The sequence below is a fragment of the Muscardinus avellanarius genome, assembly GCF_963383645.1.
Source record: "Muscardinus avellanarius genome assembly, chromosome: 17".
NCBI classification, from domain to species: domain Eukaryota; kingdom Metazoa; phylum Chordata; class Mammalia; order Rodentia; family Gliridae; genus Muscardinus; species Muscardinus avellanarius.
Genome location: NC_137803.1, coordinates 39,131,237 through 39,155,043, shown reverse-complemented (window position 1 = coordinate 39,155,043; position 23,807 = coordinate 39,131,237). Strand labels below are relative to the sequence as shown.

The following is a 23,807-nucleotide window of genomic DNA, read 5'->3' as shown; positions in this document are numbered from 1 at the left end:
GCAGAGACTGATTGGGTCCTCCACTTACGGTCTCTAAAGGCTGGGGGCCCCGCTGAGACTTGGGGTTCCCGTCCAAGCTCATGCAGTTGTTGGCAGAATATGTTTTCTTGCAGCTGTGAAATGCAGTGGTTTGTTTCTTCTTCGAAACTAGCAGGATAATCTCTGTTCAGTCTCTGAGCTCAGGGAGGATCTAAGCCCTCTTCTCAAGGTCTCTCTCAACATTCACCCAGGTCAACCTCCCCTTTGATTAACTTAGAATCAACTGATTTGAGGCCTTGATGACATCTGCTAAATCCTTCACTTCCTCTATAACATGACCTATTGCTGATGGGAATGATGTCCTACCCATAGGAGTGCCCAGCCCCCACTCAGGGGAGGGGATCATGTGGCCCATGTGCACACTGGGGTGAGGATCTTGGGGTTCCTTCTTCCCACCTCACTAAGGAGGGATTTTCCCTCCAAATGAATTTGTCATCTATTTGTTTCATGTTGTTATAATCAAGGCCAGGCCTTGATTATATGTAAACATGCCTTCAGAGTCTTGGTGATAGTCCCCTAAGATGTGTCTTTGTTGGGTTCTTCTCTTTTTCTAGACATTGGCAGGGTTGCCAGACCAAGATACCTTCTACGACGTGGTGGACTGCCTGGAGGAGCTGGGCATCGCTGCCGTGTCACAGAGGCACCTGAACAAGAAGGGGACTGACTTGGACTTAGTGGAGCAATTTAACATTTATGAGGTAACAGAACACGCTTTTTGTTCAGCTTCAGTGAGTGCCAGAGGCGGAGGTCACCTACTCTGGACCAGGGGTTCTGAGTGTGGTGTTGGAGAGCCCACCTTGTAGAAAATTTGCTAGAAACACAAATTCTCAGGTCCCATCCAGGCCTACTGAATCAGAAACTCTCTGAGGGTGGGGCCTGGCAAGCTGTACTAGAATACGTCTTCCAGGAGACTGTGCATATTTAAATCTGAGAACCTTTAATGAAGGAGAAATGTGTAGCTATTTTATTTTGAAGATTATGCATTCTGTTAGCATCTTTACTCAGGGTCTGGGGGCTGGGGAAGAGGGACAGCTCTATAATTTGGAGTGTCTACTGAAAAGTGGAAACTCGGAGCCATTGGTGGTGGTGAGGAAATTGCTATTAGAGACATTCCGTGTGTGTGTGTGTGTGTGTGTGTGTGTGTGTGTGTGTGTATGTGTGTGTGTGTGTGTGTTCTCTTAACTTGTTATGGTGCTTTTTGTTTGCTACATTATGTCATAAGAGAAGAAAATTTAAAATTATTACCATGAATTTTACCATTCATCTTTATATTGCACAATGCAATTTTAAGGGCATTTAACTTGCATGAAGAATCAGCATAATTGCCCAATTCACATTTTACAGCTCCTATAGGCATATGTATTTTCTTTTTACCAGAACAGTGTAAATATTATACAAAACTAACTTGGCTATTTTCAGTTGGCTTCTTGAGAAATGTGCATGCTACCAACACTCTGCCTTCAGCTTACTGACGGGCAAGGAAGATTGAGGGAAAGGGGTCATTTCTGCACACATGGTTGGCTAACACATACAAGGCTTGACTAGAGCTCCTTGGGTTGTTTTCCTTGTGCATTTGCCTTCAAATATGCTTGAAATGGAAGCATGGGTTCAGGGCTGTTTATGCCTCTGCTCAAGTAGCTGTGCATCTCACTCCCACTTATCAGGGCTCCACCTGAACAACAGAAATGGCAGTCATGCACACTGCACCCATTTTCTCTGCTCTCAAGTGTGCTCCTTGGTGCCAGTGGACTTCATTCACATGGCACAGTTTACAGATGAAATTACCAAGAATTTCAATATAGCAATAGAAGATCATTGAATCACACACAGGTGTCACTTCTGTGATGCTGGCTCTGATGTGGTTATACATCTTGGCTTCATGGCCTGTCAACATGAAAAAAAAGAATTTCTGTCTATGTGCATGTACTATAACATGTACAACTAATTCTCAGTTTTCTTCAGATTAGTTTCTAAAGTTTTTGTCATTATAAATGCTTTGATGAAAACCTTCATTCATAAAATTTTATGCACAGCTAGAGCTGTAGGCGAGAGGTTTCTGTTTAATGGTTCCATAGTGATCTTTACTAAGAAGAAATAGAGAGATTGACATGTAAGTCATTATTTCCTACAAGTTGCTGTCATAATAAGTGATGAGTTTGAGGAAAAGAATAGAATTATCTTTATAAAATCTTGAAAGAGAAGAACCCCAGAAGTTTACTGGCAGTGCTCAAAGCCCTCCACATCTGCACATCTGCTCAGAGCTTTGTGCCCCTCTCTGACCATCTTCTCCAGTTGAGCCAAGATTTGTTTTGTTTTCATTATTGATGACCTGTGACCCTGGGAAGTTGGTGAGTGGTAGAGGAGTATGTTCTCATGGCTCCTAAGAGTCAAGTAAGAATGCTAAAGATACAGAGGGAAGAGAGCCTCAGATAATTGACATAGATGAGGATAGGCTTTTTGCCAGCACAGTTGTCTTCCTTCCCCTGCTCTTCTCCTTCCTGATCAGAATGTCCATCTCTGAGATGCTGCCCCACCAGGGCCTAGATGATCACAGCCATGGGTTCTATAGAGTCACTGCATATCTAGAAGGCAGGATGATGCAGGTGAATTACCCATTAGCACAATGACTGGGAGAGTACTGATGAGTATCCTTGATACTCCAGAAACCAGAGGTACCTTCCTGTTTCAGGGTGCACTTTATCTCCAGTTGTCTGCCTACCAGGCCACCTCCCTGTCTCTCTCTCTTTTTCTTCATGCCAGAGTTTTCAGAAGTTGCTGCATTTTTGCCAAATTGTATTTGCTTTATATTTTACTATTAAGTATGTATCATTTACAAATGCAACATATATATATATATATATATATATATATATATATATATACACACACACACACACACATACATACATATATACTATCTAAAGAAAATAAAATAAGCACCCATGTAATGCTTTAAGAACTAGAAAATTACCACTTGGAAATTTCCTGGTTATCTCTCCTAATTCTCTTGCTTTTCTTCATAATTTATACCTCAAACAGCTTATTCTTTGAGCTAACATGAAGGATCAGATTATCAAATCAGAACTGACCAATCAGAAGTCTCTCCAGAGGTACATATGAAATAGGACAGGTCTGAGACATTCCCTGTGATCCCCCCAAGCCCTTTCTTCATGCATCAGACATGCTTTCTGACCCACAACAATGGGCCAAGTCTATAAGGGAGGTTTATGGGTTACCTTGCCTAGAGAGGAACATTCAGTTATGAAACATTTCTAATTTATAGCTCAAAGATCTACAACTCATAAATGCATGCATTCTAGTTATTTACCATAACTAATCTGTAGCAGGAGGTAACTTAATAGGGCATTCCATAAATAAGAACTCTAAGCCAGTATTCTTAGCCTATTTGTGTGGTGGTCTGGTTATTAGCACACTCAGAATAGACTTGGCTGTCATCATCTACCTTCCTCCTTTCCCCAGAAGCATCTTTCCCATAAGAGGAGTGAGAGAAGCCAGCCATGGTGGTACATGCCTATAATCTAAGTACTTGGAAGGCTGAGTCTGAACAACCATAGATTTGAGGCCACCCTCAGCAACTTAGTGAGACTCTGTTTCAAAATAAAAAATAAAATAGGCTGGAAATGTATCTCAGAGGTAGGATGTCCCTGGGTTCAATCCCAGTGCCCCCACCTTAAGATATCTGACTACAGTACACCAATAAAAATTTTTAAAAAAAGGAATGAAAGGGTAACAGGTCAGATGCTTCAGCTCCTCCCTCCCGTTGGTTCCTGCACAGGGTGTTATTTTTTTTTCTTTTTAAACATTTTGTAAAGGAAATAATAATTGTATTCTTTTTCCTTCACATTTCTGAGACCTACCCCCAAAACATGGAGCTCTAATTCATTTTCACGACTGCTGAGTATATTACAATTTATCTGCTCTTCCCTTAATGGAGGTTGTTTGGAGCTCTGTTGCCATGACAAACAATGCTACCAAGAGAGTTATTCTCTTCCTCTTTTTGTGTTTGTGTGTGTATGTGTGCACATGTGTGCAGTGATTTAGGTTTTTAGGTATCTGTTTCAATCATCCGTGTGTGTGTGTGTGTGTGTGTGTGTGTGTGTGTGTGTTCATCTTTATCAATTTGAATATTCAGTCATACTAGCATCATAACATAATTCTTGGTAACTCCTGCCATTGCTCATGGTGGCTGTATCTAGATGTCACCAGGGAACCTCTCTGATTGTTTCTCCCCTTGCTCCCCCTCCTCCTTTCCCTTCTTTCATTACTGGTGTGTCCTGATCAGCCCTCCTCTCTGGTCTGCGCGGCCTGGCCGTGATTCAGGCCCTGCACTCTCCCGAGGGCCCTGGCCATCTGCCTTTCAGTCTGCTTGCTCTTATTTTGCATTTATTCCTTTAGGACTCACCACTACTACATGTCACATACTCTGCTGGGGCTGTAAATACCAAGATAAAAGATCTGTATCTGCCCCTGGGGAACCTCCATTCTGTATTCTAAGGCAAGTGATTGTAAGACAGAAGGACATAGAAGGTGCCGGAACTCTGACTGTGTCTGACGTGTACACCTGAAAGCTGCACAGGGCATCCCACCAGCCCTAAGTGACCCCTTATTTCCCTCCCTCAGACAACAATTCTGCAAAGTTTTTTCATTTCCCCACCTTTGCAAACACAGTCTCTGAAGTTACAAACCTGGACTCCTTTCTCTTTCATGTGTCCCCCAGCATTTTGATAGCTGGAAAAAACAATCTCTATTCCCAACATTATTTCCCTAGCTGTAGCCCTTATTATTTCTTGTCTAGACAATTGCAATTTCTAGTCATTAGTTCATTACTCCATTCATTTGACAACACTTTATTGAGTATCTACTAAGTGCCGGGCACTATTCTCAGCCTCTGGACACAGCAGTGAACAAGACAAGCACCCTGAGGGAGTGCACATTCTAACGGGTGCAGACAGGCACATGAGTAAGCAGAGGGGCCGAGACTGAGCCTGTATGTAAAGAAGAAATAGATGAAGGTGGGGGAGAGACAGGCAGGGGTAAGGAAGGCCTTTCTCCAGTGATGGCCTAACAAAAGGTGATGGGGGCACAGGAGGGGGTCCAGCTCAGTGTGTGTGGTGCATTGGAGGGAGGCTGGGTGGATGGAGGGGAGGGCCACAGAGAAACCTGTGCAGTCCCCAGCATACTGCGCCCTGCAGGGGCTTTCTCTGGCCTCTTCCCCTTCCTAACTTTCTCCAACTGAAAACAAGGCAATCCTCCTGAAATTTCTTTCTGACAGTGCCATTTCTGGTTAAGAAAGCAAACAAAAATGAATGAATGAATAAATGACCATCAGGATGAAGTCCAAATTCCCTGAGGTGGAACGAGACCCTGCATAGTTTGTGGCCTTCGTATCTCTGTGACCTGGTCTCTGCCATTCCCAGAGGCCTCTGACGTTTGAGCCAAACTCATCTTCTCTGGTTTCTTGGACACAAAAGGCAGGTCCTTTGGGAGCTTTCTATCCTTTCTCTTCTCCCAGCCTGAGGATTCTTCCTCCCTATATTCCAGCTGGCAAATAACAGCTCTTCCTCTTCCTCTTCCTCTTCCTCCTCCTCCTCCTCCTCCTCCTCCTCCTCCTCTTCCTCCTCCTCCTCCTCCTCCTCCTCCTCCTCTTCCTCTTCCTCCTCCTCTTCCTCCTCTTCTTCCTCCTCCTCCTTCTATTTCTCCTCCTCCTTCAAGAGTCCCCTGGAAATAACTTCTTCTCCACGAAGCCTCCTGAGCAAGGGAAAGGGGGCCCTGTGCTTGTCCCTGTTATCCCGTCATTCGTAGCACCTGACCTATGTCCACACTGCAGCCTGTCTTAGGACATGCCTGTCGGCTCCCTCTGAGCTGCCCTAAGTCATATGTCTCACACCTCTTTCACAGCAGCACAGCTGCCCAGAGTTCAGTAAGTATTCAGAAGAAGGTCCCCTTCAAATGTCACACATATTATGATAGTGCTTCCAGATGCTGGGTAAAGGAAGAGTGTGGTTTAATTGGAAACCAGCTACCTTCATGGGCAGATGACCTGAGTAATAACTCAAGGAGACAGCTGAATGCTCCAGGTAGCAGGCAAGGTCAGGATTTCATTCCTTTCTGAAAGTTCATGAATTTTTTAAAAAAGTATTTACTGACACAGGACAGCTAACTCCAGTATTTGGAGGGGTAGTGGGAAAGCCTACATGCAGAGCCAATATTTTCTCACAAAAAGGGTTTTGAATATTCTCAAGTGCCTACAGAGAACTTGGGTGGACTTCTAGAATTCTAATAGTGGAGGACGTCTGGTGACCATATGGTTTGGACTTTCTGGGGATAGGCCCAATTTCATGTAATTTAATTCCATTTGAGAAAGGTGATTTGATCCATGTTTAATTAAATTCATTTAAATTTTTATAGGCTTATATGATTTTTTTAAGAACATATATTGCCAAAATGGAAAAAAAAATCTTTTCTCAGATTGTGTGTTCTAATTTTTGGTTCTAAAAATGTGGTCTCTAAGAGGGCAAAGGCATCTTAGGGCTAAAGACTTTAAGGGTGAGAAATAACTTTTACTTTTGGGACCAGTTAACAAATAGATCCAATTTCTTAAATTCTTCTACTTGTAAGTTATAAAAATATGTATCTGTTACTCTTGCTTTGTAACAAATACCCCAACCCTCAATGTCCTAAAACAACAGTGATTGGTTATGATTCCATGTGGGTCTTGGTTTTCTGGGAGCTTGTTGTATGGCTGCAGTTAACCTTGCAGCTTGGCTGGGGCTGGTGGTCTAAGATGGCCTCCTTCACGTTCACTTGGCTAGAACTGGCTGCTAGATGTGCTGTGTATCTTCAGCAAGATTTTCTTCACATGATAGCATGTTTCAGAAAAGCAAGTTCAGTACACAAACCCTTGTCAAGTCTCTGTCTGCACCATGTTTATTGATGGCCTAGAGGTAAAGCCTAGCTCAGCGTGGGAAAGGATGAGACAAGGCCAGGACGCTGATGATGCTCTGGGTCTGTGGCAGCTAGGTGCAGCCTGTTACCAGCTCAGTTCCTTGGTGAAATGTTGCTAGCACTGACACCTATTTCACCTAGAAGCAAAATTGAATATAGAAGAAGGTATGACTTTGTACAACTGAAAATGACTATATCTAGTAGGGAAAGAAGGCTGCTTGACATAGGTGTATAATGGTATAAACTCAAATAGAAATGGATTTTATCTCCAAGAAGGTTCAGATTGCTGGGGGTGCAGCTCAGTGGTCAAACATGTGCTTATAATGCGTAATGCCTTGACTTCAGTCCTCAGAAACCAACTGACCATTAATGAACCTAAGTCTTTTTCCACCCCTACTCTTATATTGCCTCCCTGGTTCACCTGAGGTTTCTCCTCATCATCTGGAGTGTCTTTTGTATCCCATTTACTACCTATCCTGCACATATTAAAGAAAGCGTATGTCCCTTCACTCTCTGTGATGGAAAGGGGAATTGGAGAATTGCTCATCAACAGATGGAATGCTTTAGTACTGAATGATGAGTAAGTCCTAGAGATCTGCTACACATTTTTCCTGTCATTAAACATGTTGCATTGAACCTTTAATCTGATAAGATGATAGATCTTATGGTGTTTTAACAAAATAAAATTAAAAGAAAAATATTCAAAGTTAAAAAGAATGTTCAGGTGATTCCACAGTCTCAAAAATTGATAGAAGTTGTCCCAGTGGTTGCCAAGCTGTCCATAACTGCTTCATCAGTTCAGTAGTGGTATGCAAAGCAGTCAGCACTGGATTCTGGGTCTTTCTTGATCCTCACCTGAGTGTCCATTGTATAAACAGAATTCTACATTTAACTGAAGAAGTTAGAAGGTGTTTATGAGGGGTAAATGAGTTGCTCCATCGGTGGAGAGCAAGCACTGGAGATCTTGTAACCCACGCTTGTTTTTGCTCTGTCCTCCAGATCAAATCATTGATCAGATCTGATGCCTATGGCAGACTCTGAATAATCCTGCATCAAGAGCTGTTCTTTCTAGGTGTTTTCTAGACCTTAGGACTGTTGACTTTGAGCTGTGTGTTCTCTAATATCCAAAGAATCTGGAAATGCCACTGTAGCCTTGTCAGTGGATGTCAAGTCTCTCTTCTTGTCATCACTGGTGACTATAGATTTATTATTGTAGAGACAAAAAGATGAGTGAATGCTAGCCCCAAATTTCATAGTACATTGTCCCTGATTGTCAAGCTTGAGGCTGCCGTTCCTCCTCCTCCTCCTCCTCCTCCTCCTCCTCCTCCTCCTCTTCCTCCTCCTCCTCCTTTCTTCTTCTTTCTTCTTTTTCTTCTTCTTAAAAGACAGATACTTTATCAAGGATCTGAAATTTAGAAGGCCCCAAATGAATTTGACTTCATAATTTTGCCTTGATAATTTCCTCAGATATTCCTTTTCATTTAAACTTTCTGATTGTTTCCCACTTCCTTAATGCAAGTGAATTTCTTTTTGTGCATACTCTGTGTTCCTCTCTGGAAGGAACTGTGAATGGGATGTTATTTGATCCTTGGACCTCTGAGGTTACATAAGGAATTAGAAGTATCTGAACTCTACTTTAGACCCTAATCTTATCATTGGAAATGTGGGCTTAATAAGAAGCAGAATCAACACTTCAGGTCAAAGTAAGTTCAAATGGTCTAGAATTTTTGCATCAGAATTGAAGGGAAAATAGTAGGTTAGAAACATAATTTTTAAACTTGGTAAAATATGCAATCATACTTAAACTTTCTCTGGAAAATGCCATTTAGAGTTTTAAATTCAAGGTGATAAACAGAATTAACCAAATGCATAATTTTACTTTTAGTTCTTTTCTTTGGGAAGGGAACTCCCAAGACACAAAAATTTCCAGTGAGATTTTGTAAAGATAGAGCTTTAGGTGAACTCTTATTAATTCTTGCCTCAAATTCACAAAATTACTTTTTTTGGTAGTACTGGGATGGAACCCAGGGACTTTTTACCTCCACGATATACTCCCAGACCTATTTTATATTTTATTTGGAAACGGTCTCACTAAGTTGATGAGAGCCTCACTAAGTAAGTAGCTGAGGCTGGCTTCGAACCTGCATGATCCTCCTGTCTCAGCCTCCCACATACTGGGATTACAATGTGCCACCACGTCTGGCTACAAAATTACTTTTAACTAGTAAAGTCTAAAGGAATAAAATAGCCAATTTAAATTTCCTTCAATTCAATTTTTAAAATATATCTGAGAGCTTATTATGAAATGTATCTGTCATATGGATGAGTTTATACTAACTCCATCTTATTTGAAAGCTGGGGTGGGAGGAAGCAGGAGGTGGGGCAGGTGGAGGTAGACACACTCCTATTTATTGGCTGTGTGTCTCAGGTACTGAAAGGGCCCTGTGAACTGGGGTTCGAGCAGCCAGCCTGGCCTCAGCCCAGCTCGCCTTCTGTCTCAGTCAGTATTCTCACAGGTGTAATCCAAAACAACTGACCACACACCTAGAGAAAGGAAGAATTATTCTCTCACAGTTTTTGGAGGATTCAGATGTTCATTCCATGTCAGCCCACATCCCCAGAGTTTAGGGCATCACAGCAGGAAGCAGAGAGAGAGGGTGCAAGCAAGGGTTCTACTCTCACATCATGGAGGCGAGAAGCAAGAGAGCAAGTCAGGTGTCCCTAAGGCCACACCCCAAGAGACCCACATCCGCCAGTCACACTCCATCTGCATAGGTTACCAGCCAGTAAACCCACTGCAACTCTCATGACTTCATTATATCAAATTTGAACATAAATACATGAGCTCTTCAGAGGACATTCTATACCCAACCATATACCATGTTAGATGAACACAAATGTGAAAACTTTGAACATAGGGTGGTTGACTTTACAGTGGCCGTATTTTATATAAATATGTGATGTCAAAGCCATACAGAATGCACAAATACCTGGATATTTTTTATTCTACATTCGCTTACATGGCAGGAACAGGCTCTGAGTACCCACACAGCTACATAGATTGTATGATTTATGGACTTGAGACTACGTAGTCAGGGAGACTGTTGGATTTGTTTGAGGCTGTCCTGAAAGATGGCCTAACCTGCTTGTTCTCTGCAATGGAGAAAATGATGGGTGTATTGGGCCACTTCATCTCAGAGCTTGGGTCGGAGGAGGGCAGTTATATTGCTTAAATACCAGACACAAAGAAGAAGCTCTGACCTAGATGCCTGATACCAGTTATCCTTATCACAAACCTGCAAGCACAATACTGTTCTCACTAGTGAGCCAGAGATAGGGCATGCAATTTTCAACAGACAAAACCTGATTTATTAGTGGCACAGCCAGCATACACACATAGCACTGAAACTGCTACTCTTTTTACTGCCCAGCTTTAGAGAACATAGGCATAAAAGACCAAAGAACCTGGTGATGGTGGTGCATGCCTATAATCCCAGTACTTAGGTGGCTGAGACAGGAGAATTTCCCATTTGAGACCAGCCTCAGCATTTTAGTGAGACTGTTTCAAAATAAAAAGTGAAAAGGGATAGGGGTAAAGTGCAGAGATAAAATGTCCCTGGGTTTAATTGCCAGTACCAAAGAAAAGAAAAAGAAAAAGACTGAAGAAACCAGAAGTGCAGGTGAGCATAGCTTGCCTATGCCTGGAAGAAATGAGGGCAGCTGAGGAGGAGAGCAGGGGGAGTTATAGGAGAGGGTAGGCAGCGAGTTCTAACTAGAGCTGCTGAGCTGTGGAAGCCGATTCAGGATGGAGGAAGATTATGAGCTGGCCAAGCTGGGTCTTGGTCTCAGCAGGGCGTATCAGCATGACTGGGGGCTAAAGCATCCCTTGGAAGGCGGCACGGGGAGAAGGGTATGGTGCCAGGTGGCTCAGGTTTCCCCATGAAAGCAGACTTGGCTGGGTGTAAGCCAGTTCTCTGTATGAATATGAGTCACTTTAAAGAGGACATTAAGAAATGCTTTATTCTAAAGGTCAAGTGTATTTCTGTTACTTGCTTTGTGTTTGTGTGTCTAGGTTCCCTTGCTCACTTTTTGTAACTAGAGGTACCACCTGGACCCTGAAGCTAGGTGCTGAACCTAGCCCCAGAGCTCAGCAGCTGTCAGCTGGGAGTCTGAAACCCAGCAGCACATGCGGCCTCCTCTCCCAGGTCTTACGGCTCTTGCCTCTTCTAGGCTTTTCTGAGCACTGTCTTTGGGAGAAGTGGCTCAGGAGTAATCAGGGTGCACACCCACGAGACTTCAGGAGGGTCTCTGCCTTCTGGGTCAGATGAGAGCCACAGGGAAAAAGGAAAAGATGAAGGCCTGGAAATGGAAACGCTGGAGCCTGGCGTAAATTAGGCCTCCAGTAATTACAAATGCTTCTCAGATTCCTCATGGCATCAGCTGTCCTTTTTGTATTCGCTTCACTGGAGGAACTCTCAGAGGCTCCACCTTCCAGTTTGTACACTGTATGTACTTCTGGACGTATGAGGTTGGAAGGTCTTGTGGTGAGACGCCGGCCTATGGATTGGGAGGAGGCAGCAGTACATCCGCCAGAGGGAGATCCTGATGTTCAAAGCCTCGGCCAAGGCCAGGGAAAGACCAAGTCTGACCTTGCTGTGGGTGTACTCTGCTTTTTCAGGTGGCGCTCAGGCAGGAGGATGGTGATGAGACCATGGAGCCGCCCCCCAGTGGCCTCAGGGACCGCAGGAGGGCCAGCGTGTGTTCCGGTGGCAGCGGGGGTGAGCACCAGGGCCTGGACCGCAGACGGAGCCGCAGGCACTCCATACAGAACATCAAGAGCCCGCTGTCAGCCCCCACGAGCCCCTGCACCCAGTCAGCGCCCACCTTCAGGCCCAGCCAAGTGCGAGATCTCTGTGAAAAGTGAGTGGCGGGGAGGGGTGCAGAGGACCCCTGAGAAGAGGGAGGGTGCCCCTGGGCCAGTGCCCACCACTCTCTCCTCCCTGCTGGACAGCTCTGACTGGCCTCAGTCCTGGGGAACTTCTCATGCCAGGTGGCCCTGGGTGGTCCACAGAGACTCAACCTCACAAACCCCCGAACTTATCTTTAGTCACCTGTGTTTTTATGTTACTTAACATCTCAATATCTATTCAGAGAAGCCATTTTATAAGATGGGAAACAATCCAAAACACAAAAGTTTGGTCTAGAAGTAATGATATACTACCACATAAACAAGAGACTATGAGACTCTTGAGATACTTGTGGCAACATACAAGACTGGTTTTAGTTAAGTAGAAAAACCTGTATAAAGTTTAAACATATTCATCTATTTATATTTCAGTAAAGATTTATTCTGTCATTTAGTCAGTCATTCAGTGAACATTTTTTACTGAGAGTTCATTGTAGGTCAGAACTGTTCAAAAAATGAAGATACATAATTAGAAAAGATATGATCTTTGTTTTTATTAACCTCATATATTTGCTGGAAGATAGAATGAGAAAGTTAAGTAGGAAAAAATAGAAATATAGACAATTCTGTAAGAAAATACAAAAGTTCCAAATATGAAGTTTGGTCACATTTTTGAAAGCCCAGCATGGTTCTGAAAAACACACAACAAAAGAATTGCCATACTCCCTAGGTTTGGGTCCAGTTGTCTGTCCCCAAGTGAATGCTGTCCATTCACTGAGATGATGGGCTTTGTGGACCATCCGTGCCACTCAGGGCTGACTGACCTGTCCACTGCCTGCTTCTGGTGGGGTGGAAACCATGCCCATGTCTCCCCCATCATGGAGATACTCCTGGGAACCAAATTTAGGTCACCCACCTACATGGTGAGGAAGAAAATAGCTCAGAGTTGGATGACCTTAAGAAAGTCAGCCATCAAGATGTGTCCCTCCTCTCCATCTTTGAAGGGATATCCCACCACATCCATTACTAAGAGGTGGCCCAAGCAGTCTGGTACTCATGGAATCACCATGGTCATGTACTGGACCACACTCCTTGGTGTCTGCTATCCAGGAAGGAGAGGACATGGTCTGAGAACAGCATGTGTGGTCCATCCTTGTCTACATCCTCCCTCCAGGGGCCCTCCTTCTATGGGTATTTCTGTTGCTGGGAACCCTGAGTACAACCAGCTCTCTTTGGGTAAAAATGAAGACCTACACTTACAAACAGATTGAAGAAAGAGAACATTGACCATTAGTGTTGCTCTCCGTGGTCTAGAATCTTGAAATAGCTCAGCCAGTGCCCAAACAACAGACACCAGAAGCTTTCTCCCTGCACTGCTCCTAGCTTGAGAAGTTACTATGGAGAGAGTTGAGGACAATGCACACAACTTTTGGGAAAACATCTCTCTTTAAAGCCACTGAAGATGCTGAGGGTAGGAGTAGGGTGAGCCTTGTCCAAGGTATTTGTTCTCTGTGGCTGACTTGTCTTGTCCTATTTCTTGTTATATTTTTCAGACATTGTGAGTTCATGTGACAGGGCCTTGCAAGAAGTTGTCAAGTATGACAGTAGTGAAGGGGACCATGCTGGGCACAGTTCATAGTCTCAAAGTTTGGAGTTCAGTAAAAATAGGAACAGGAGGCCAGAGACACATATTTCAATGTCATTCATTTATAAAAGGACAACATTTTTGTTTTGCTGAAATTATCGCTTTAATGTAAATGTGGTAGCATTTGAGAAGAATGTACTTTCTAGCTCCTAGAGATTGGAAACAGCTACAGATTTGTGATTCCAAAGTGACTTCATCTACGAAGGGATGGTGCCTGCCGTCTCAAAGTCACTGTACAATTTTTTCTCAAGGTGAAAGTAAAATGCAAAGGGAATTGAAAGACGCATAATGGGAGCACTGTGCCCAGAGCTTAGTCACCTGCTCCACATCTGCACCTTGCAAGGGTACCTAAGAATCAAGCCATCCACTGCATACCTGGAGAGGCAGAGGAGCAGGCCTGACCTAGAGTGATCCCATCTGTGTGAATGTCCTGGTCATCCTACTGCTAGCTTACAGCAATATACCTGCAACTTCCACAGGCGAGGAACTTAAGGCTGGATTTTATCATGGCACAAGTGATGTCCATACTTTTGAAAAGAAGATAGAAGTATTCAAAAGAGTAGAAAGGAATTCATTCTATTTTACCATGTATTAGATGCTCTCCACTCAGATGGTCACCCTCTTACATCCCTTGAATTTCATTCTCACAGTGATCCTCTATAGGATTCAAGTGTATCCATTGTATAGGTGGAAAAACATATGGGATTGGTGACTTGGGCTGAATGGCAGTCCGAGGGTAGGCTGAGCTCTGTGCTAAGCCTGAGTCTTAACTCTTGACTCTTAATCTTCAAAGCTACTTTCCAGCCAAATACCCTAAAAATATTCTCTGAATGAGATTCACACTTCTGATGTTTTAGAGAGAATATTTGATTTATGTACCATGCAACTATATTTTTATTATGATAAGTATAAAAATTCAAAGAGAACTAAAGAGGAGAAAAATTTCCAAATCTTCTCTAGATATAATCCTGCTAAGATATATGTTCTTGTTCTAGTAAGGACTAGTAAGAGTCTAAATTCATATTGCTTTGCTTTGCTGTCTTAAGAGTTCCCAATTGGGCACTTGCCAAGTAAGGTAGGAGTTTATTGGTCATCTATCAGCTAAAAGCATCTTTATGTGACTGTGTACGTGACTGTGTGTGCCATAATGAGTTTCATCTGTGCACTTAAAGTTTACAGATTTGATTGGAAGAAAGAAATATTGGGTTGATTTTTATTACCAAAAATAGTTTGGGGCATCTAATTAGCAGAACAAAACAAAATAAAACCAGTGTGTCTGATTTAAATTGTCAGAGTGTATAATCACTCTTGGGACTAAAAAGTTCTTAAAGTTTGTCTAGCTCAAAGGGGGAACCAAGAGATGGAGTGTAACTTGCAGGCTCCTGCTCTTTCCTAAGTACCCTGTCCTATCTGTGAACATTTCTGTACATTAATAAAGCCCCTGACCAACTTCCCTTCCCAGTTGTTTCCAGTTCATCCTGACATTTTCTCTGTCACTACAAAGTAGGCCTCTTTGTGTGCTGTATGCCAATCTTTCTGACACTGAATACTGCCTAGGACTTAGTGCGTGAACTGTTAATTTCATCCTGTTGATTTCCACACAACATTCCAAACTCTGGAGGTAATTCTGAACTTCATTCAGTTACCGATGTTAGCCATTGTACCATGCAGCATTCAGTCATGTGTGTATTTTAATGTATATGGAACAGTGACCTGGCAGGTAGTGGCTGATGACAGCTGGTTGGTGGGGAAGGTACAGACTTAGTGCCATGTGCCCCAGAGGCAGGGATCTGCAAGCTTTCTCTCCCAGGGCCAGGCAGTAGGTAAGTTAAGCTTTGCCGGTCAGACAATCTGTGTTGCAACTGCTGAACAGAACTGTGCTTCTGTGCCACAACAACAATAACAACAAGAGGACAGCAAGTGAGGAGGGCTGCACACCAGAGTTTTATTTATGGATGCTGAGATTTGAATTCACATGCAATGAAATATTATTCTCTTAATTTTTTTCAACCATTAAAAAGATAAACACCATTCTCTGCTCACAGACTACAAACAACAGCTGGTGGGCCAAGCAGGCTGTAGTGTGCCAGCCCCAGTTCTCAGGGGCTAGGCCTCTAGGCAGACTGAGGGAAGTGGCCTGGAATTGGCAAAACGAGGAGCATGTGGGGTAACGGAAGAGCTCACTGTACTCACTATCAGGTGAGAGGGCTGTAGGGAACAGGATTCTTAGGTTTAGGGGTAGGTCCAGACAGCTAAAGGGATATTCTGTGAAGAGATCGTTGTTATAGGGGATCTTGCTGATGGTCAGTCACGAGTTCCCAGGGAGTAGTGGAAGCTGAAGAAGCTGGGGAAGGGCAGGAGACAAGGCAGATGAAGGACACACACAGTCATGGGGGTGAGGAGGCTGGTGAGGGATTCAGGAAAGGTTGGACAATTGAGGAGGTGAAGGCAAGCTGGGATTAGCTCCAGGGGTTTCTTAAGAGGAACCCCTGGACACGTTTTTAGTTGCCATAACTGGAGCTTGGGTGAGAGTGCTGCTGATATCTAATGGATAGAATCCAGGAATGCTGTTCTGTGTCGCACAGGACAAACCCTCATCAAACAAAGAGTGTCTATATCAACAGTACTTAAACTGAGAAACCCTGCCTTAGTGGTAGCAGAAAATTGACAATAAAAATTATAGTCAAGTGTCTTGGCTATTGGGGAGTGTCTTGGCTCTTGGGAAGGGTAGCTTTCTTAGAATCACATGAAACTCTGAAGACCTACTGAAATTGTTCATGTGCAGCAGTCAACATTGACATTTTTCAGAGAATATTACAAATCAGTTAAAATGAGGTCCATAGAAGGCATTACTAGTTAAATAGACTTCACTGGAATTTTAAATACAAATGTCATAGAGGCAGTATTTAATAGTGAGGGGCTGTAGAATGCTTTCAGCAGCTGACTGATTACTCTGAGCTACCTAGTTTACAGTAGACTTCTTTTTCTGGTTTTTGTGTTCACTCTAATTTAGCAGAGTGTCACCCTTCAAATTTTTCAGGGAATATGCAGAACTCTCTTCAGGAACCAAAGGCTGGAACTAATCTCATGCTTCTCTCAGTAAACAAACAGAGCCAGTTCTAATCAGCTGCACATCTAAAAAATCTCAACAAATTGACATCCTGAAATGTGACACTGGGCTGCAACAAATTGGCAAGACAGAACGCTGTTTATATAGCAGAGGTGTGATATCCTACAGCCAGGCTTCACAGACCTGTTCAGAGGAGTATGAACACAGGCCACTATTACCAAAGCTGTTCCCGTGGAGTAGAGGGAGCAGCACTGAAGGGCAGCCATGGACAGCATCCTCTTGGCTGCTTCTGTTGTCATGTGGTGGTCAGAGAAGTAAAAAAGTTCAATACTAGAATTTCTTCATTTCCATGTAAGTTGGACTTAGGGATAAGGATAATAGAAAATTTGATGTGGCACAGAAGTCTTCTTTCTAATAAGTTGCAAAGTGATTGGGATATGACTACAGGCCCGGGGCAGTATCCAGGTTGGGACTAAGCCTTGATCTTGCAGTCAGAAACCCAGTAGTGTGACTACAGACATCCTTGACCCTCAGGCAACAGAGAGAAGATATGGCCTGGCCTCAACTGGCCCTGGAGAAGGTGAACCAGGAGAGACCATGCCCAGAGGGGCTGTAGGATTAGAGTATTGACCAGGGATTAGTTAGCCACCCAAGCTGCAGGAGGAGAAGGAGCTTAGCAGAGGTGTAGGGTTCAGGGACAGAGTATCAAGAGCTCAGTCCATCCCTGGAGAGCAAGAGTCGGTCATGGCACTTAATGAATAGAGGAGTGCTCACAGTGTTCACAAGTCTTCACTAGGGTGGCATTTGGACTCCCCATGGTGGTGTACATAGGATGGATATGTTGAGGATGGATATGTTGAAGCAGAAGTGAGTTCAGATCCTTGTCCCAGTGTAACCATGTATTCATGGTAGGTGTTGAATAAAATAGCAGCTCAATAACAATAACGACTGCAACAACGATTAACCTTTATTGAGAACTTCCAGGCTTTCTGCTAGGCACTTGTGGTAGACTACCTCCCTTCTTTCCATTACCTCCTGGGACAGATACCACTTTTGTCATGTTACAGGAAGGGAGACTGAGACACAAGGAGTTGAAATAACTCCTAGCCAACATGTTCGTTGGCTGTCCATCTGTTGGTCTGTCCATGCCTTTACCATTCTATTTAACTGCCCTTATTTCTGTGATTCTATAGAAATATACTAGATATTTGGAATGAGGAAATAATTAGTAAATGTATATACCACCATTTTTTTATTGCTTCCACATTTCTTCTATCAATACATTTAAAAAAATTACCGCCTTAGTGTTCCATTATATAAATATGCCATAGGACAACAATGGCCTGACTCCACTTTTTCCTAGCACCAAACTTGCTATAATGAACACAGATATACACATACTTGTGCATTTTCACTTTTTTAGGATAAAAATATTTTTGTGTGTGTGGTGTTAGGGACTGAAACCAGAGGCATCTACCTCTGAGCTACATTCCTAACTCTATTTTATTTATTTTGAATCAGGATCTCACTAAGTTGCTAAGAGCCTTCCTCCGTTGCTGAGGCTGCCCTTGAATTTGTGCTCCTCCTGTCTCAACCTTCCAAGTATCAAATTACAGGTGTGCACCACCATGACTGGCTCAGTAGTAGAATTCTAAATCAAAGAACACTTATATTTTAAATATTGATAGCACCACATTTCTCTTTCAAACAGCTGTTCTAGTTTACTTTCCCACTATCAGCCTATTATTGGTCTTTTTTTCTATACCATTACCAGCACTGGACATTATGAGTTGGGTAATTTTTATAATTCTCAAATGTAAAATGGGTTAACTCAGCATTTTCATTTGCATTTTTATCACTCCTGAATCGTACATCTTTAATTGTTTCATGCTGTTGACATTTCGTTTTCTAGGTATTGCCAATTTATATCCTTTGCTCATTCATCTCCTGCATAACTTGCCTGTTTTAGTTGATGTGTAGCAACTCTGTTTTTCTTAGAGAAATATTTAGATACAAAGAGATGATAAGCATGCACCAGCACACCCAGCCTCTTTACACATTTTAAATATTGATCATTTCATTTCTGTCACTCAAGTATCTTTCCACAAAATCCGTGATGTCGCTCACAAAATCTGTGATGTTGCTGTTAGCGTGTCCATCATGTGTTTCTTTTTCTGTGTGGCCTTCAGAGGTCATGCTTGCTCCAGAACGTGCATTCTCTTTCTAGATATAGCTTCTCTGTGTTTTCCTAGTAAATGCTCTGCTATGATCACTTCATTGTTGGGGTGGAGGGTGAGTAAAAACAGCAGTCGGGTGTGACCTGCGCTTCCAGAGGACTCACTTTGTCCTGGTTCCTGTGCTAAGCAATTCTCCTAGTGCAATAAACTCCATAAAGAAGGAAGGCATGTCCTTTCCACTTTACACATGAGGAGACTGAGGTACAGAGGGAGAAGGACCTTGCTGCAAGTGATAGAGGTGAGAGTGGTGCTTCCAGGGTGGGGCCCAGGCAGTGGTCCAGACCCTGCACTCTGGAGCAGACATCCCTGGAGCCACTCTCTGATCTAGGATGTGTTCAGTGTGACAATGTTGTATCTTTTGAGGATGAATTAGATTTGTTGAGATAGCAAAAATACTATTGAAAACAAATGTTTTCCTGAACTTGGTAATCCTAATGAGGTATTTTTTTATTGAATTTATTCCTGAAACAATTGTATTGGCTTGCTTGGTTTTCTCATAAATAGGTACAAAAGATGGTTTTCAAAAAGGAGTTCTGAAATGTTCAAGGCAATGGCACAACATTGGAATATGCCTCTCCTGTTAAGTGTTACACTGGTGATGGAGGAAGGAAGGTATAGAGAACAGAAACTCCTGGTTGAAAGGAAGCCACAGTTGACTGTCAACTATTGGAAGCTTGAGAGAAGCAAGGCCTTAAATCTTCTGTTTCAGGGGCTCACACACCAATTCATGGCCCAGTGGGTGGTGTGGTGAATGAGCCAAGCCTTGGGGCTGAGCCTCTGGGTGGGAGCAGCAGGGAGGAGATGCCATTTTCTCTGTTCCTGAAGGAATGGGGAAGGGTATTGGCATCTCCCCAGAAGCCAAAGGAAGCAGTGGGCAAATGGGGAAGCTTAATTACAGAACCCACTGGGTGGGTGAGCTCATCTTCCCACATTTCAACAGGAAGGAGACATGTCTGTGTGCCTAGTTCCAGGGCAGCACCTTGCTGTCTGCTTTCTCATGCTTCAGCCAAGGATTTATTGCCAGGCTTATAGTTAGGTTCATCGGTTACCTGCAGTGTCTGCAGCAGAATAGAGAAGTCACCCTGTCTCTTTCTTGGAAGCAATTGGCAGTGAGCAATCAAATTATAAGGGCAAACCATAGTATGAGACATCTAGGCATTATATAACATTAACCTACAAACTCTGTGACTCAGTTACCTGTTCTGTCATGGCTCCTGGGGCTCATTTGACCACATACAGTCAAGAAGGAGATGTGATGGCTGGAGCAGAGGTGTGGCCTTCAGGTCTGACCTCAGTCTCCTCCTGTGGAGACTTGGGATGATGATACCTCTTTAAGAGGGAGGTAGGAGAGTGAAGAGAGCGCAAAGGTGTGCTTTGCCCCGTGTTGCTGCTAGTCACTCCATGCCCTGGAGCTTTCCCGGATGCTGTTCTATTAAAGAAGGTGATTGTTAAGTAAACTGGAGAGAATATTTTGTGCACTGACATAAACACACTAGAGGATTTCACAACAACCAGATGAATAACTGCTGGTGCCCTGAGCAGCAAGTAGCTACTTGGGAAGATTTATCTGATGGTAAAAGATTTGTTATAAATGGGATTCACTGACAAGGGCTGTGACCTCCTGAAATATAGGTATGATTGGACTAGAGCTAGTGATTCAGAGATGTCTGAGGCTCTTCCTGAGTACTGAGGAATAGACGGTGGGCTGCAGGGGACAAGTGTGGGGAGAAGGGCGATTCCATTGGAAATGAGAGAACCTGCCCCAAGTAAAGATGAGCATTGAGGCCTGAGGAAGAAGCTATTTCATAAAGCTCCTGACTTGGTGGGACAGGATTTCTGAATTCTTGAAAATTCATGTGACCAGATTATAGATTTCTTGAGGGACTGGACTTTGCTGAATTGAATTTGGGTATCTTTGTAGATTCTGAGGAAGGTGCCAGGGTTTTATCCTTAAAACTGAGCAGAGCTATGGTGAGTTTCAAGTGGAGAAGTGGGGGTCAGCTGGGAGAATGGTGGGGAGCAGGCTGCAGACCAGAAGACCAGCAGGGCTGGAGCTACATCCAGAGATGACAAGTAGTAGGGCAGGATAATGAGATGCAGGGCGTCGTTTGTAGGACAGTGACTGGGTTAGTGAAATCTGAGCTGATTCCCAGGCCACCAGTAACCTCAGGTCATGAGTTTCATGAGTCGGCTGTAAATACCAGGTATGCTTTGGACAGGTTAAATTTTGAGGCATGCAGGAAACCCCACAATCAGGTGAATAAGCATTTTTGGAAATCAAATACCTGTGGATGATAGATGAAACCCAGGCCACAACCTGGGAAACACAGAGCAGATGAGCAGAGATGCACATGATGAATCCCTGGGGAAGAAAGTGCAGAATCATCATCTCGTGAAATGCAGAAACAGACCATTGCACATTTTCCAAGTCAGTGGACCTTTAAATCAGTTATCTTAGAGAGTGAAAGTTTCTCAAGCTAGAGAGGACTCCTGTGGTATCTATCAGGTTTCAGGAAGACCTGAACTGTTCACCTGGGAGTGGTGGTGAACACACTTCAGAGCACAGGCACGCATGATTCACGTTCTCCGGATTTATGCCTCATGTCTCTTTGTGCCAGGCTTGTTTCCCTTTGACCTGTTCAAGCCCCACTTTCTACAATCCACACCTGTCACCAGGAAGTGGCATGTTCACAGTCCTTGTTGGGGAGTTTGATTTTCCCTGGGCAGTCCATGCAGGTAAGAGTGAGTTGGTCCTCCTGGAGAGGACTCTCTTCTCTCTTTAGACCCATGCAGTTTGCAGGATCCCTTTGGAAGCAGAACAGGGTTCTTTTTATCCAGTACTAAGTGGAGCTGATTGGATCCAGCCATGGAAAGGCTGACAAAGTCTGAAAAGGGAGTGTGGTGTGGTAACTCTGCACTCAAAAAGGTTAAACAGGAAAATAAAATCTGAACATGTAGGTGAAGAGGCCACATGTGACCACAAAAAAAGAAGTCTCAACTGGGCACGGGTGATGCTGGTGAATGGCTTTGCAAGTGAGCCCTTTGGGGCCAGGCATTGGAAATTGCAAAACACAGGCCCAAAGACAGACTGGCCTAAAGCCATGCTTGTCTCACTCCTGCTCAGTGGCCGATGGCAATGACAGATGCATCATGCTCATGTTGAAAATTAATATTTCTAAATGAGGTAATTTTTTATGTCTGCGACTGGTCAGAATAAACATGAGCCATCTTCATGATCCAAATTCATTTTGTGGTACCCTGTAACATCTATCCCATCCATTATCCTCTTAGTGAATGTGGGACCTTGGTGGGATGGGTGGGAAGAGTGACAGGGTGAAGGATCAGAGCTGGCAGACCCCAGGTGCACATAAGTATGGTCAGAAGAGCCACCAGTGTTCAGGAAGACTCTGAGGAATGGTTGATGACTTCTTCCAGTTATTAAAGAGGAGGTGTCGGGCGTGGTAGCGCACACTTGTAATCTCTATATTTGGGAGGCTAAGACAGGATGATTGTGCAGGTTTGAAGCCAGCCTCAGTTATTTAGTGAGGCTCTCAGCAGCTTAGTGAGGCCCTGTTTCCAAATGAAATATAAAATGGGTCTGGGAGTATAGCCTGGAGGTAGAAAGACCCTGGGTTCCATCCCCAGCACCACAAAAAAAAAAAAGAAAAAAAAAAGAAAAAGAAAAAAGCAGAAACATGCTTTCTCCAGCCACAAAGACTTGATCACAAGCAGAGGCAGCATAGTCCAGTGGTCAGGAGTGAGCGAGATTCTAGAATTGTACTCCCTGGTTTCAGTTCTGGCTTACCATCTTTGTGACCCTGGGCAAATTCCTTCACCTCCCTGTCCTCAGCTCCACATCTGTGAATAGGGGTACCAATCACAGAGGTAGAGCCTCTATGATTCTTATGGGAACCTACCTCAGAGGTTCCCATAAGGATTGAATAAATAAACCATGTAAACTGGCATGTAGGTACCCAACATAGGAATAAATAAATAGAACAAATGACTGGCTGCAGGCCTCCCAAGGAGAACCAGTTTTCTCCAGAGACATCCTTGCGAGGCAGAGCCAAGCAAAGAACAGGGAGCCCCACCCTCCAACAGTGCCCTGAGACTAGAGGCAGCCTGGGCGCCATTGGAGTGGTTATTTGCAGCTTGTGTGCCTTAGATCATCCTGAAAGAGCATGCTTCCCAAAGACACAGCAACACAGTGAGGAGTCCAGAGCTGGTTATATCATACTCCAGGAATACTCAATTACAGTCTCCACATTGCCCTGGAGAAATAATTTCATTCCTGAGGTTTTTGTTCCATCCATGCAGTTCTGGTTTTATAAACATGAGATTAAAAATTGACTAGTGATGAGCCCCCACGAGGAAGTGGCCAGTCAGGGCCTGCCGTGTGCTGACATATCTCCCAGACATCCTTAAATGGTCTGGGGCTAGGGGAGGGGAAGGGAGTCATGGTTGTGTGCCACAGCTGGCCTTGCAAAGTGAAACACTTACTGGACTTGAAAAGCATTTCTCTATATTTTGGGGGGAGTATCTATAATAAGCCTTGCCAATAGAAGAGTAATTTGGGTCACAAAGTCATAAAAAAATTAGGATATGCCTTGGACCTACCTGTATTTGTGAACTATGGTCCACATTCATAGTAGCTCCTGTCTGAAAATAAATGAGCAAGCCATCAATTCTTTAGAAAAAATAAATCTAAGACCAGGTATGTTATTTCAGAGTAATTTATGTTAGTAGACTTCTTGTATTGACTATTTTATTTTATTTTACTTTTTTTCACTACTGGGGATGGAACCAAGTGGCATTCTACCTCCGAGCTATACCCAGCCCTGTTTTTTTAACTCAGGATAGAACCCAGGGGCATTCTACCTCCAAGCTACACCCCTAGCCCTATTTTTTATTCTTTATTTTGAAATGGGAGTCTCACTGATTTGC

At 43.5% G+C, this 23,807-nt stretch overlaps 1 protein-coding gene across 5 annotated transcripts in view; it reads left to right on the top strand.

Moving 5' to 3' along the window:
- The window catches only part of FHOD3 (formin homology 2 domain containing 3), a gene marked incomplete at both ends in the record, with an annotated part of 515,230 nt that overhangs the window by 352,124 nt on the left and 139,299 nt on the right, over positions 1-23,807 (top strand). For all 5 annotated transcript variants that reach the window (XM_080714776.1, XM_080714775.1, XM_080714774.1 and 2 more), the window contains 2 exons: positions 594-737; positions 11,684-11,925. In XM_080714776.1, the coding sequence (XP_080570902.1) occupies positions 594-737; positions 11,684-11,925 (386 nt within the window). The remainder of the gene's footprint in view (positions 1-593; positions 738-11,683; positions 11,926-23,807) is intronic.